The 16,753-nt window shown below is 35.3% G+C and overlaps 1 protein-coding gene across 1 annotated transcript in view; it reads left to right on the top strand.

Annotated features, from left to right (window-relative positions):
- Positions 1–2,947: 2,947 nt before the first annotated feature.
- The window catches only part of LOC149539509 (uncharacterized), a 62,221-nt gene continuing 48,415 nt past the window's right edge, over positions 2,948–16,753 (top strand). Inside the window, exons 1-2 of the mRNA XM_089800739.1 lie at positions 2,948–3,350; positions 9,194–9,302. Coding sequence (XP_089656865.1) covers positions 3,013–3,350; positions 9,194–9,302 — 447 coding nt within the window. The 5' untranslated portion in view covers positions 2,948–3,012. The remainder of the gene's footprint in view (positions 3,351–9,193; positions 9,303–16,753) is intronic.

Genomic DNA, 16,753 nt, shown 5'->3' with positions numbered 1-16,753 from the left:
CAAACTTCATAACTTCCACATGCCTCTTTTTTTAAAGATGGACTTCACCTCAAACAACCCACAATATAAACATGATTCTCATGTACAAAAGACAACAACCAACAAAGGCAAAGGCACATGCAAAATCATTTTAAATCAAGAGAACAAAGTCATTTTCAAGGCGGTGCTTGAGCAACAACTCCGTGGAAGTAATATTCTTTTGGTGGATAACAATTTTAATGAGAAATGTGAATTGATTCATAGCAACTTGCTGACCTTTAGTATACATAAGGCTCTAGACACGTGTAAAAGGTCAAACAACAAAAAGAGGAGTACTAATACTTTTCTGACTAACCCATGGTATGATGAGGAATGTAAAGAAGCAAAGAGATATATGAAAGGGAATGAAACAAACAAAGAACTCAAGAAATGGTATAAAAAATTGATTCACAAAAAAGAAGAAGAGTATGTTACAACAAGAAGACAAAAGTTAATATCCCTTGGAAAACATGACCCCAAGAAGTTTTGGAGAGAATTACAGGAGGAGAAAAAATAAATAAATAACAACATTATGGATGCATAATGGCTTGAGTATGCTCAGCTACTATATGAGCACCCACAAGAGGAGAACACCCCTCCTTTTGTGAATACAATAGAGGAAATCTTCACGGTTGATGATATCAAAATTGGGATAAATAATTTGGCAAATGGTAAAGCTATGGACATTGATGGGTTACAACCTGAATTTTCAAAACGGGGAGTGGAAATCCTTGCACCTCATATAAAGGATATCTTCAATCCATGTTGCTTGTAAGGGTTACCCGTTAGACTGGACAACTAGTGTGGTTATCCCCCTCTTTAAGAGTGGAAATATCAATAATCCATCAAACTACCACACACAAACTTTTTGGGAGCATGATAGAATGTCGAATCAACAAATGGATAGAAAATGAAGGTAAGAGAGTAAGAGGGCAAGTAGGTTTCAGATGCAAACACTCAACAATTGATCATTGCATCAGTCTTTGACACATAATAGAGAAAGTGTGGGACAAACAAGGAGAAGAAGCCTACTACTATTTTGTAGACTTCAAAAAAGCTTTTGACATGGTGCCTAGAGACAAGTTATGGAATATAATGAAAGATTTAGAAATTTTATATGAGTATAGAGCAACGGTGCATAGATTATATGATAGAGTTAGAGCCAAAAACAAAATGTCAGAATGTTTTGAAAGTGACATTGGTGTTAAAAAAGAATGCCCTTTATCTCCTACCTTGTTTGGGTTGTACATCAATAATCTAGAAGCTTGGTTAGATAAAATAGAGGGGGAGGGCGTTCACCTGGTAGGGTACATGGTGAAGCTTCTTTTGTGTGCTGCTGGTCTTATTTTGATATAAAAAAATGACACAAGGGCTAAGAGATCATTTAGTGGCCTTAGAGCAATTTTGTCAGAAAGTTGAGATGCAGGTGAATATTACTAAAACTAAAGTCATAATTTTTTCTTTAAGGAGAAAAGAAAAGCATATCACATTCCTGTTTGAAGGTAGCCCACTGGAAATAGTGAAAGAATACAAGTATCTTGGGATTGACTTCCATTATAAGCTTGGAAGACTTGTAGTGTAGGACAACAAAACTATTGGACTAGAAAATCAAGAAGACTTTCTTCGGTTTGTTGGTCACTTTGGTGGTTCTTTTATGGCTGCAAGGTGTTTGTGGGGGGGGGCAACGTGTCAAAATGTAGGTTCAGCCAAATAGAGAGAATTCAGAAACAACTAATCACAAGTGATCTCAAAGTCAAGAGCTCTGTACCTTATGAAATTCTTCTAGCCGAGGTTGGGACTTTTCCGTTAGAGGCTTCAATAGTGTAATTTGATTACTTAATTACCTAAATAAGATTGAAAACATGTAGGATCATTGTTGGAGGAAAACTATGAAAGGAGAGGCTCTTAACCGAAGGAAGAAAACATGGATGAAGCAAAACATTAAATGGTTGGCTAAATGGAACATCAAGCTACAAGAGTGCTCGAACACAAATGCAGACATTAGAAAGTTTGTCAAAGGGAAGTTTCACAATGCCATGTGGAACAATAATATGAGTAGAAAAAATACATTTTATTAAAGAATTCAATCCAACTGGGGAACTTTAACAAAAAAATGTACCTTGAGACTACTATTAAAGGAAAGGCAAGGTTATTAGTGACACAACTGAGGACAATATCTCATCACCTTAGGTGTGAGACAAGAAGATGGAAGAGGCCCAAGGAGACTTGGGAGGAGATAACTTGCATATTTTGTAGGTCAGGAGTGGTTGAAACAAAATGACAATTTCTCTCAGAATGCGCAATATACGACAACATCCGATCTCTCTATGTTGTCATCTTGAAGGCGGACAACATACCTAGCTTATTTGAAGGGGACAAGATAAAATAGATGGCTGATTTTTTGGTTAAGATCCATATCAAAAGATTAGAAATAGAAAGGAATTTGAGAATTATCTAGTGCGGTCGTTCTTCGGTCCCTTAAATTGCTTTGGTCTCATAGAAGTCATTAAAAACATTCATTTCATTTCATTCACTAAGAAAATCTTCCTTCATAACTTACACTCCTTGAATGATGCACCTTCATCCAAATTTACTTTGACACTAACTCCATACAATAAACTTCATCAATAATATTCAATTTAAATTTAATTTTAAAATTTTATACTTATATATATATTTTTGATGAATAGTCATTTCTATTAATAAATTAATATACTAGTTACAAATTTTAATTTTAATTTTTTTGATAAATAGTTCTTTCTATTAATAAATTAATATACTATTACAAATTCACAAAAACGAGAGTTCACACTGACCACGCCAGTTTTCACCCTTATAATTACCTCGTTCGATGGGCAAGTAGGTAATCTGCCGCAGGTACGGCTTCATACTGTTCCCTATTTATAGAGCTTCGTTTAAAAATGGAATAATAACCAATTCCAACACAGCTCTGGAACCTGACGGGACTCACTGAATTCTCCCAAGCCTTTCAAGATGCAGGCCTTGCTATGCAGAAAACTAGGTGATCCGACTGTACCCATCTCAGAAACCTCCCCAATCCACATTAGAACCGATTACCCTGTTCCTCAGTTGATTTCACCCACATCCGTTCTCATCAGAGTCAAGGCTGCCAGTGTGAATTATGCCACAGTTTTGCAGTGTATGGGGAAATACCAGGAGAAACCTCCACTTCCATTTGTCCCGGGTTCTGATTTCTCCGGAGTTGTGGAAGAAATAGGAAAGGCGGTCACAAGAGTCAAAGTTGGGGATCGGGTATTCGGTGTGGAAGAGGGAACTTACGCCGAAAAATTTGTAGTGGATGAGAAGAAGCTGTAAGTATTTAAGTCCCTGCTGCTAAAATTTTGTTTTGTTAACGAATAATAGAGGTCTAACTTTCATTTAATTTTTTGAGAATTTAGCCGATCGGTACTGTAGAATTCTATTTCCACGAACACATTTGATTATCCTCGTCATTTATCTATTTGATGCATTACAGGGCCAAAGCTCTAAAGTGAATGTAGAACTGTGTTTCTTCTATTGAATCTTGTTTGTAACGAAATATTCTAGACGAAGTTAATTTTCCATGCTCTGCGTAACAACTTGAGAAGAACTGTACATTCTTTTAATTTTGAATTCTATTTGATGCATTGCAGGATGGAATCTTTAATGTGAAGAAAATAACGACCTCGCGTTCTTTTGATAAACTTCTTTTCGTTTCAAAAATTCTAAATAAATTAGTGTAGAAGTGATCAATGTTTAGTAATTCACCTTCTAGCCTCTTTTCACCGAGCTTTTCACTCTCTGGTCTTTTTTTCAATATTCTTTTAGCTCATGTAATATCTATAAGTTTTCATTGTCATACAATTATCGTTCATGTGGAATTTGTAAAAATTGTCCGCAGAAGTTCTAATTAAAAAAATCTCTCCCGCAATTTCCCTAAAACAAAAAAAAAATCCTTGCCAAGCAATAATTTTGCATGACATTTGTTTTTGTTCAAATGCATTCATGCTTGGTTAACCTTTCATTCTTTGCTTTTTTACGAACATGACCACTATAACTTGCTGCATATCAACTCTCACTTGATATGTTTGGGTAGCGTAGATAAAGAAGTCAGAACATGGCAAGAGAATTTAGTTTATGTTCGAGCAAAAAATTTCCCTTGGAAATAAATATCCATCACGAAGCAGATTATGCAAATCCCTACAAATGAAATCGACGTATACAAACTGTCGCAGATATTTTGATAAAGGCCCTTAGCAAATGGGAGATTTGAAATACTGAAAGAGAGACTTGGTTCAATGAAGAACACCTTCCTTGCAAAGAGGGAGTGTTAAATCTTCAAATGTGTTGTTTGGCTGTTGTATTTGTACAGCTGGGCACAAGAGATCGCTTTGTATTTTTAGCTAAGTTATCGGTTCGGGTTTGGGGACGGATTTGGATACAACAACCCAGTATGTTGGCATTATTATTTTTTCCCATTATGGTACATATGGATGCGATATGTGTGTGTATATATGCATTATATATACAAAAAAAAGAGAAATATACAGAATTGTAAAACTAAATCATTTAATAGTATGATGCTTGATCGTTGATCAATCCTAAATGTCAAAGATAAACATTAAAAACTTAAATACTTTATCATTTAGCTATGCTAATGATTTTAAAGAAAATCATCACATTGAATAATTGAATTACAAAATGAAAATTCAAAATATAGTTCATTAAAGTTTGAAACATGATTAAATTTTCATCAATCATGAAAGTGTTCATCAATCATCAAATGCATTTTCAAAAAAGTCAGCATCAATGTGATCTTGATGAGCTGCAAGTGGTAGATCAACATCATCATTAGAACCCAAACCGGTTCTACTAGCACTAGAGGGTACTCTGTTATTTTCTTTGTCATCCACATCAAGCAAAGTGGCTCTAGCAAGATCTTGGATGGTCAAATCCAAGTCAGCAGACTCACATGCTACATCCCAAAGCTTCTCTACCCGCTTCTTGTATTTTGGATCTTTACATGCCACGAGGCACAAACTAGTGTGAACAAACACCAAGTCTTCTACCTTTTTTTGCAACCAACCGGTTATGCTTCACTAAGTGGATAAAGGATTATGTGGTCCAATTCCGCTCAACGGCAGAAGAGCTAGCAACCTAGAGAGAATCAACAAAAAAAAATACAAGATGAATTCAAGAGTGTTAAGTTTTAAATTCTACAACACAATTGGCCAAAAAAAACTAAAAAAAACTAAAAAAAACTTAAAGACTTACTTGTGATAGGATCTTAATTGCAAGAGGTTGGAGGAATGTAAAATCTTGCCCATGAAGGTACCACCATGTAATAATATCCATTTTGCTTTGGTCAGTGATAGCAATAGGGTCTACATCTTTTCCTGAGATAAACAATTCAAATTCTCTCCTACCTTAGCATCTCTATATGGTGGCACTCTACCTAGAATGTTAAGTACTTTTGCACTATAGTACTTGGGAGATAGAGCATATGCTAGTAGGTGCAAAGGTATGGTCATATTGTTCCAACGATGAAGAACAATTACTTCTACCTTTTTGGATAAGATGTCCTTAGGATCATTCTCTCCTCTTTGTATGACCTTAGATATCAAATGATATTCATGTAAGCTATCTTGATGGAAGTTATGTCAATTTAGATTTCTCTCAATAAACAAGGATAGTGGAATGTATTATAAGTGTAAATTACCAATTTGATTTCCTGTAACATTGTGTCCTTGCTATTATAGACATCCCCTAGGCATGGTTCATTGATGACGGGAAACCGAAGCATAGACATGACATGTTTGGTGAATTCCAATACATAATCTATACGAGCTCACCAATCATCATGTAATATCATTGTCTTCACCTTTTGGGTCCTTGCTGTATTGGATTGCTTCCAAATTCCTCGTTGGTTGCTAATAACCATATGTGACAATGCCCCTTTGACCCTCACAACTCGTCTAACACTGATTGTATGAGAAGCAAATTGGGTTTCAACGACCAAAGAGCATGTTAATTGTAAGTTAATAAAACATTTAACATATGTATACAACACGAAAAATATTTCATTCAATCATGTAAAACATGATATAAAATGATAAATGAAATTAAGTGCAGTAGTTATGATGCAAACATGCCCCTTGGTTAGTTGAGCTAGAACTCTTAGCATGTTAGGTACAGAATCCCCTACCCCTACAAAAAATGGAGACAAAAGTTCTATAGCCCTCCCGACTGGATGGTTTGGCCCTCTCTATCTTAGTTTCCAGTTGATGGTTTGAAATGGAATGAGTCAGAAGAATCTATTTTAGGGGCTAGCCCCTACCGGACATAAAGAATTTATAATGGTTAACTGGGCCAAACTAAAATATATGGGGTGATAATGATGACCCTATTATTCTATTATTCTGAAATTAAATTTTAAAATTTACCTTCAATAATTCCAATCTTGAGAAAGTTCTGAAGATTGCTTGTGACATATGGTGGTTTGTCACCTCCTCATATATTTTTTCCACCCATTCGATTTGGGTGCCAATTGCTTGCATCACCAAAATGAGTGAGTGGATGGTGCACGATGTCCAAAAGATGGGATTGAGTGGACAGTGCAGGTGTTAAAAAGATGTGGTCATGTCTAGCATCTACCAAAGCATTTGCAGCCTTGCAAACTTTGGCATTGTTTGCAATTACTTAGACAACATTATCATGACCCACCGACTCTATGGAATTAGTGAGAATCTTGGCAATAAACTCTGCATCTTTTACTTCCCCTTCACAGTTAACCACCCTAAAAAATATTGATTCCTTGGGGGACACAACAGTTACATTGATTAATGGATGATTTTCACAATCTTTCAATCCATTAGAAACAATAGACACCCGTTTGACCTAAGAATCTCTAATTGGTTTTAGTTGGGCTTCTACATTTTTTGTCTCTCTATGCAATAAGGCGGTGCACACCTTATCAAATTTAGGACTTGTGTAACTAGAAGGTGCATTATTTATTGCTGTCACCATCTCCCTCCAATAAGGTGGTCTCACTAAGTTGAAAGGAAGACTATTCGCATAGAGGCAACATGCAATTTTTTCATTAGTAATATCTCTTGCCTCATTTTGAAATGCCTTATCCTCTCTTGTAGGTGGTGGTTTGTGGTTCGTCTACATCTTCATCCTGCCTAGAAAGCATAGGCAAGATGGGATGTCTAGAGGTTTGTGTTATAGAACTATAACCACCTTGATTTCCTTTTGCAACCAATTTGTTAGCGTCTTCTTGTTCTTTTATGATACTGCGATTTGGCTAGTTGAGAACCCCTTTTTATCTGGCCCTGGGCCCTCACACATAATACCTTTAGCCCCAGGTCTGAAAACATGAAGTTGACTCGGGAATAGGAGCTTCTATATTGTGTGTTGCAAAAATTACATTTCCAAAAAAAACCCCTACCTCCAAGATGTTGGAAAATTCTTTCAATGTTTCCTCATAAAGAAGATCCTTTATCAATTAAATTTTTTTGAGATGCCTTCCTGTGTACCGAGCTTTGACTACTCATTGTTGTAATCTATTAAAAAAATGAAAAAAAAAACATACTTCAAAACTTCTTCACAAACTTGAGAAAAATCTAAAACTCATCAAAAATTTGAAACAATCTATCAAAAACTAAAGAATATGGTTGAAATTCATTCCTTGCACCCTCAAATCTACTTTGTGAATGGTATTTGGCACTTGGCAATTGATCTCCTTTGAATATAATCACCTTAGCTCAAGCTGGCAAGATAGAGAGAGAAAAATGTGAGAGTAATGTGAAATGAATGTGTTTGGAGGCTTTATATGGGGCCATTCTAGGGTTACAAAGACAAAATAATAGTAAAAAAAAAGTGTTTTAAAACTTTTTTGGGCCCATTATGTCATTGATTCATGCGGGTCTGCATGGGTCCACGCGAGATCCTCCCGAGTCCAGGCTGGATCAGTGCAGGGTTCATGTCTGAACCTGTGGGTCTAGATGGGTCCGTGAGTGTGTGGACTCGGGCAGACCCATAGGTTTGGGCATGGGCCCTATGCACATCCAGCCCAGATTCCTGCATGAGCCCGGACCTGTTTCGAGGGTCTAGGGTGTGAATCCGATATCTCAGATTTTTAGATATCTCAGATTTTTAGTGTTTTTGTCCTTTAGCTGGGCACTGAAAGCAGCTTTTTGTTTTGTTTATTGTTCTCATTTGTTAGCTAAGTGTTGGATTCGTCTAACTTTTATAGGTATTCTTAAAGTTCAAGGGCATCTAAAATCATGAAGATAAGTTGTTTTTGTTTTTACAATAAAAAGTTCTTCGTATTCTATTTTTTTTTTTCGGAAAATCTTATTTTACTAAGGTTCGTGCTCAAATTGAGTTGGATGTGTGTAAAGTCTGAAAGACTGCTTTTGTCTCTTAAAAGATATTGACTGCATAACTTTGTGTGTAAAGCCCGAAAGACCGCCTTTGTGTCTAAAAAGATATTGAGTGCATAACTTGGCAGCTGAAAAAATATAGGATACATAAAGTCTTAAAGATATGTTTCAACTTTAATTAAGGTTCTGTTTACTAAATGACAGTTTTTAAAGTGTTTGTTTGTTTTTAGTTTGTACTTGGGTTCATTCAGATTGAGTTTTAGTATGTAGCTAGGATTGTTTTTCTGAGTGCAGAATTTGCTGACCATGGTTTGAAAATAAAAACGATGGGGAGGTCTTTCTTTGTTTTGAGAATTTTGCTGCTTGGCAAAAGTTAAGCTTTATTTATACACACACACACACACACACACACACACACATACTACTGGAGAAGTAAGTTGGCACCTGACAAGCATTGTACAGACTCTATATATTTGGGGCACAGAATGTGTAGAGAAGGATATTGGGATATGGTAATAGAAAAGCTTTTGGTATATAATTTGGATGGCGTGATTCTTGTTATAGGAAAAAGGGTATTGAATCTGGAATTCTCTTTTATAATTTTGAAAATTTAGTTGATGAGTAATACAAAAATTACCATCCTTAGAAATAAGTATTAAGTAATTGCAGTGTAAATAAACTCCTCAAAAGATTGTGATGTATGTTTTGGGTGCAGATTGTGCAATAATGAAAATTGATTTTGTTAAGAACTTAAGAGAGATTTTGAATATTGGTTTGTGGATGTGCAGATTTATAGTCCCCCCAGGTTGTGATTTGATTGCTGCTGGTGGCCTTCCAATAGCATTTGGTACTTCACATGTTGGACTTGTATACCGAGCTGGACTATCCCCTGGCCAGGTGGGAATTTCCTAGCTATAGCAATTTCTGAGTTTCTAGGTGAACAGGCACTTTTTTCTTTTGTCTTTAATCTTACTCAATGTTATTCTTTGGGGTGCAATAAGCTTCTACCAATTTTTTTAAAATTAAATCGTGGTTTGTGAAGTCTTTGCTTTTACAAAATTATGAGTTAATCCATGTGTTGTTGATTCAATGGATTGCTATTGAAGCTTAACCTACAAGGCTGACTTTTATAAGTGAGATATGACAATCAGCTACTCCACACATAAATGCAGAATTAGGATGTGTGATTATGTAAGGATCTTCTACACAAATTCTAATAGCGGTGATTTATCCTAGGAAATCATATGTTTATAATTACAATGTATAATCATTACTTGAAATAAAAAGGAAAGCTAAGTCACCAGGTTCAAATTTGTGTTTTAGTTTGGCAGCAATAAAATTCAGATGAAGTTCCACAATGATAAAATTTTGGCATTTGGTTAGCCTTATATAATAAAAATAAGATATATAACTAATATACCTACAAAATTTGTCAAAATAGTTTATTAACATTGGTAACTAGATTTAAAATCACTATAAAAAGATGACATTTATAAATGTAAACTGTATGGAACATGTGAAGTCACAATTGGAAAGATGTTTTTTTTTCCAAAAGGGTACAACACGAGTCAATTCTTAGAACTGAAAAGAAGGTCGAAGTCACCAAAAAGACTTGATTGAGATGTTGTAGCATCATCGGTGGTATTAGTTCTCAATCTTCTTCTAAAAAGTCAGGCTTGTTATGGTAAATCAATGTTGTTGTAGTTGTATTAAACAAAGGAGATGGAAGCTCCTTATATAGATTTACAAAGACAAATTTTATAAAAGAAACAATTGTGAACTAAAGACAAAAATAGAAACTACCTAATAAATTAAAGACTAATTAAGATGACCATTAAAGAAACAGTATAAGATTCTAATACTCTCCCTTAATGGTCATTTTTTAACTGCTGTCTTTTGGTCATAAATTCTACAAAACATTTTGCTGCTGCTGAGACCCTCCCTGGATCTGCAAAATGTTAATGACCAAGATGGCAAAATTTGCCCATAAAAGAACAGAGAAGGGTGCCCCCTTCTTCAGTATGCTTTGCAACAAGAGATGAGAGCCCGTCACTGACTCTGCCACTGAGATGAGTCTGCTATTAACCCTCCTAAAATAAGCAAAACATCTGACTAGAAATCATCATAAAATATCCAACCTGATGTTGGATAATGGAGTTGCTCTTCCCTGGAGACAGAGTTGAACACTAAGAACAACTAGCATGATTTTAACAAAAAATCGACAAACCCTTCAAACTTTGTAGATAAGCACGATGCCCCAAAACCGACTGTAAAAAGGCACAAAATTTTAGGAGAAAAATCAAAGCAACCGAACATGATTTTTGAGGTGAACAATCGAAAAAACCTAACATGATTTTAGAGGTGAAAAATCAATCAAAACTAGACAATACAAAGCTTCATTTTTTTAGGAAAAACAGTAAAACCCACTGGATAATTCTTTAGGAAAAAATCATAAACCCACCAAGGAATCCAACACAACTTTGCAAATTGCAGAATCAGAAAATTTTCAAGGGAAAAAATTATGAAAACCCATCATAATTTTTTAAAGGGAAAAAATTATGAAAACCCACTAGAATTTTTAAAGTAGGCAAAACATGAGACTTCGCATGGTAAACCAACACATGCAAGCAACATGCAAGTACATGCGATAAATTTGAAAGTACATGCAACTCTAAAAAATTAGAGACTTGTGTTGTAACCAAGAAATCATGAGATCAAAACCCTTAACCATGCTTGTGATTTCCAGGAAAAATCCTCAAAGACTAACCACAAAAGTTCCATAAAATACCTTTCACGATTTTTATTTCTACAAATCGAAAACAAATTTTTGGAAAAAATTCCAAATTAGAAGAGGCTTGAAATTTCCTTAAAAATCCGCCAAAATTTATAAAATCCCAGCAACCTGCTCTGATACCATGTCATGGTAAAATCAATGTTGTTGTAGTTGTATCAAACAAATGAGGTGAAAGCACCTTATATAGATTTACAAAAAACGATGTTTCTAAAATAAACAATCGTGAACTAAAGACAGAAATAGAAACTACCTAAAATTAAAGACTAACTAAGATGGCCATTAAAGAAACATTATAATATTCTAATAGGGCTCACATGCAATTGGCATTGCCATGTGTTTAGGATTGTGTTGTTGTGAAGAAGAGTCATTTGTTGATTTGTTCATGAAAAATTTCAAATTGCTACCAACGTAGACAAGATCTCCCAACTTTGAGGATAGTAATTATTCCTTTTTTTAGAATAGGTGTGGTCAAACTCACAAGTAGAGGAACTTGCTGACACAATGTTCAAATAGGAAAGTCTTGTAGCTAAGGATTTTGTGCTTCATAGGTCATCCATCATCTGTACTTAGGTACATCAATTTTTGTCCTGTCATATTTGGCTGTTGAAATTCCAAACATCTCTTCTACTCTCGTATTTCCAACATTGATCTTTGATTAGCGCTACAATTTCTAGGTTTGGTCGAACTTGTCAGCCCTACCATAATTTTACAACCACCTTCTCTATCAATATGCAATAACTTACTCCATATAGAAAACTATTGCATGTAACGGTGCATGCATCATTTTCTATCTGCAACAAATTGTCTGTTATATCCTCATGTACTCCGCTTCTACATTAGTTAGTGCTTTTTTGATAGCTTCCTTACCTTTTTCGATAGCTTCCTTACAAAGGTCAATGTTTTCATAAAGCATGTCAAGTCAAGGAGTGTTACCATCAACCATGTAAAGTGTTTTAACAATTGGTCCACATACATATAAAACCTTTCCTCCACTTTCCCGGTTACTCATGATGTCCCCTTTTTGGGATATACCTAATTTTTCCCTAAAGAATAACAAATCCAAAAATACAACTTACTTACAAGAGTATTCTTTCACTAAATTACATGATTGAAATTGAATTTAGGAAAATAATTAATAAATCTTTAAACAAAATGACAATAAAGATTCCTAGTTGTAAAAATGCACACAATAGCTATAATTATATTAGAAACTTGAGGGAAAATGCCATAGGGTGCCAAGAGATATCCTCCATAGTTAAGCTCAAGAGAATTGAACAAGCAATCAACTCAATTTGACCCCTTGGGCCACAAGCAACTAACTCATTGGGGGTCCTCAAGTAACCAACTCCATAAGAGCTCACAAGTAACCAGCTCAATGGAATTGATAGGACCTGTACTTCTGCATCTCCCTGTTGTGTTTCCTTCCCCGTTTGTAATAAGATTGCTCTACTAAAAATTTAAAAGTGACAAATGATTATTAAATTTAACTCCCAGTGGATATTCAAGTTAATCAGATAGATAAATCAATGATTCGTATAAGAGATTAAATAATGGACTTAATTATATTGCATACCAATTATTAAGCTAAATTTAAATGGTCACTTTATTTCCGAATGCAACTTATATCTAAAACTCTGTGAGCTGATCTATTTTTGGATGCCTTTCTCCAAGTGAGGGATCTGCCTGATATAGCCCTCAAGAGGAGTTGTTAGGTCACAACCTTAATTAAGAATTTCACCTTTTGTGAAGATGTGTCTCTTCTAAATTAATTGCTGTCACTTCATAAATGAAATTACTGTCTTAATGCTTGTGATATTCCCTTCTTGGATGCCTATCTAATTGACTTTTCCTCCCTCTAATATCTTCAAGAGAGGAGGAGTCACACCCTTCTTTCATATCTGCTGCTCTTGCAGGGGATGCAGCCTTCATCACTGCACTGAGAGAAATAATAGTTTCACTTTAATCAAAACTCTATCCTGTAATGAATTCTTATTGGTTTGATTCGTTTCTTCTATGGAGCACTAGTATCCCATTTTAATTGGCCTACGTTATGCTTTAAGGGCCACGACCATGACTTAATATTGACTGTGTTTTCTTGTCATTACCATTTAAATAACTTCATTTGAGCTGCGATCTGGTAACCGTTTTTGGCAGGGCTACACTAAGAAAGAGGCTTTGATCTCAGCTAATTTCTCGGTCATTCTATATTTTGAACTTTCCAAAAGTGTTCTTAATGCCTTTCAAGATGGAGGTGTGTCCTTTGCCAAACACTGCAATTTTCTGAATTGCATGTTGGCAATTGGGATTCCTAGTTGCATTGAATGGAATGGCACTTGAATAAAATAAACCAGCTAATGCATCATCTACTTCTTGCTTTTCTATTGGTTTCAAAATGTTTTTCAATTTTCATCTATTTTTAGATGCACGTATGGCTTTGGGTATATTGGATGATAATACGCAGTAGATGTGAATGTAGCCACCTTCACTTCAATTATTTGTTTTTCTTTACATGTTTCCTACAATCAAAGAGGATTGTTGTTTTTCTAAAGCAGCTCCAATATCTAGTCACACCTGAGTATGCAGTAACACCTCCCTTTGGACCCCTTGCAACACCAAATAAGTAAGTAGTTCCATTGCACTTGTTAAACTTCTAGTAAAAGATTTTCAACCCCCGGTACAATAGATATTTACCATGGCTGCGGGTCAAATGTTTCCATGCCTTAGTAGATATTTTTGGAGCCATTAAATTACAACCTACATTTCTCAAAGGAAAAGTATTTACATTAATGAAATCTTATTGAATTTTTAATTTTGAAAAACTACGTTGAAGAATACTAAGTTCTATTTAAGAAAAAGAAATATATGTTTTAAATAAAACCTAAATATTTTGTGATTTTGACTTTTAGGTTAGTTATAAAAAAAATATATTTTAAATAAAATTTTATATTTTATATTTTGCATTTTGGAGTTAAAAATAAAAAATTAATATATTTTTATTTTATGTTGTTAAAATTAAAGCTAACTATTTTATATTTTATATTTTAAAAATAAGATTCAGATTTGTTTTGGTTATATTTTGCATTTTAAGTATAAAAATAAAAATATTTCTTTTGTATCTTTTTATTTGCATTTTAAAGTTAAAAAGTAAAAAACTCATCTATTTCTATTTAATTTTTATACTTAGATTTAATTGAAAACTATTAAAATATTAATTGGCTATTATCTTTCAAAGGAGAGAATCTTTTTTTTTTTTTTTGGTAAGTGTGATGTTCTAAAGCCACACCCATATATATTAAAATGTAAAAGTTATTACATTACCAGCCCCCGGATGGGCAGAGTGTATGACTAAAAGTGACTCTAGAAAAATAAAACATGACATATAGCAACTATTCTTCCTTACTGCCATCTTTGCCTACAACCTTAACATCCATCTATTGCCTTGACAAAAGGAAAATGACATTCCCATCTCAGCCACTCCACTGAAAAATGCTCGATAACACCTACAAACCTAGAATACTACATGGACTACTACCAACTACTATCTATTCACACGGTATAATTTTACATAAATTGCATTTCCAGCTTTTGTCTTACCCAACATCATTGTCATTTGCAACATTGCTCTCTTTTTGATTTTGTGTATTTGCCTAATTGCCATCACTCGCCTCCACATCTTCCATTCATTCCTTTAGGAAATTGATTCCTATCTGTGCTTCGAGCCTAGGGTCCATTATGCCTCTGCCAACACCACAAAATCCTTAGTGGGTCATCTCACTATTCTCCAAGCTTTGACCTCATATTGTTGTGGGGTAGCGAAATTCCCTTCAGTCCTTTGCACCGATAGGACCAGGCAAGCCTAGTCTCAAGAGCTTCCCCTCTATCAAGTAGCATGGCGAGGAACATGGAGGTGATATCCAAATTCAATTAATACTTTCCATTACTTCTTAGGTAATCAACCTCCATCACCACCGTTAAGGCATGTGACACCACCCCCGCTCTTATAGTAACACTTTCATGATTCTATTTTCCAACATTTCCCCATAAAAAAGCCACTTGCCATTTCAGCACATTCAAATAGATGGAAATATCCATCGTGGCCACTGGAAGTTATACAATGGTGTCAACTTCTTGCCCAGTAATAGCCTTAATGTCATCATGGGAACACAAGCCATTGTGGCTGTCATAAATGTAGCAGTTTGTTTCATAACATTGTTGTCTCATCTAACCAATCTGGGCATGGGAGTTTGCGAGGGGACTGCGATGTGGAAGCACAATGTGTGCCACTATTCTTTCGATATTGCCTCCCCGTTCTCCATCGTCAAATCAACCACACCATTAACAATAGTGTCTTCAAACCTTGGCAGCAAGTAAGACCAAGGTAAGGCCGGCTGGACAATGGGTTGGGTTGCAGGGATACCTTTGGCGAAAAGGAAAACATTAGCGTCTACAGTATCATTTCCCTCATGGTATATGTGACATAACGTAAAGTTTGTGAGCAAGCTCATCACCTCCTTGATTTGACATAACCATCCTCCCAGTTTCTGGTTTTGAATTTGGCTTGATCAAACTGCATTCACAACGAGCTGGGAATCACCTTTGAGGTGCATTCTCTGATAACCCAAGTTCCTACCCAAATTTGAATCCTAGCAGGGCGCTTGATTCTCCACCTCATTATTTGTAGCTTGACCAAGGCTTTTTGTTGGCATCTTAAGAATTTTCCCTTTATGAATCCCACTCACAGATCTAAAACCTGACTTTCCTGGGTTCCTCTTTGATGCCCCATCAAAGTTTGATCCACTCTTCATCTTCAGGTTTCCACTTAATTTCCTTCTTGACCTAAAAGGACAAATTAACCTGTTTGGCCCCATAAATTCCGGAAATTTTCAAGCCATCCCATCTTTTCTTGCTAGTATTATCCCAGGGTGTTTACTTGCTCTTTCTCAAGCTTTGATTATTTGCTGCATTAATAGTTTTTCATTAATGCTGGCTTCAAGTTGGCTAAGTGTGACCTCTTGGAATTTCCTTTCCTTGGAATAGCCTCCTATTGTTTTCTTTCCAAATTTCACAAATGATGATAGATGGAGCTCAAATCCAAACACTACTAAACACCAATCTTTTGAAAGGAGTGGGCCACACAAATAGTTCTTAGATTGACTAAGAGTGGACTCTGCCAAACTAGCTTGTGCATAATGTTTTGTCAACAAAATCCCACCATCTCACATATCAGTAGATAATGGTCAGCAGTTTCTTCATTTGAATTGCAAAAACTGCATCATTTTGAACCTGCAAAGCTGATATTTTGAAGACTATCCCCAATATGGATCCTATCTTGCAAAGCCAGTCCGGCATAAATTGATACTTCAGGAAGTTATTTTTCCAAAATAAATGGATGGACCAACTCTCTCTTTGGATAGCATTCTCCTAAATTTTGTATTCCTATTTAACCAAATGACAGCTCGATGTGTCCCCACACTACACAATTTCAACCTCATCCTCTGATATCTAGATTGCTCTATCCCTTAGGATTAGTCACAAGAATTTCTTTTTGACCCAA

The sequence above is a fragment of the Cupressus sempervirens genome, chromosome 9 (genome assembly GCF_028749045.1).
Source record: "Cupressus sempervirens isolate cs-2001-9-10 chromosome 9, ASM2874904v1, whole genome shotgun sequence".
Taxonomy (NCBI): domain Eukaryota; kingdom Viridiplantae; phylum Streptophyta; class Pinopsida; order Cupressales; family Cupressaceae; genus Cupressus; species Cupressus sempervirens.
The sequence above is the reverse complement of the archived record's forward strand: the minus strand, read 5'-3'. Positions and strand labels throughout refer to the sequence as shown.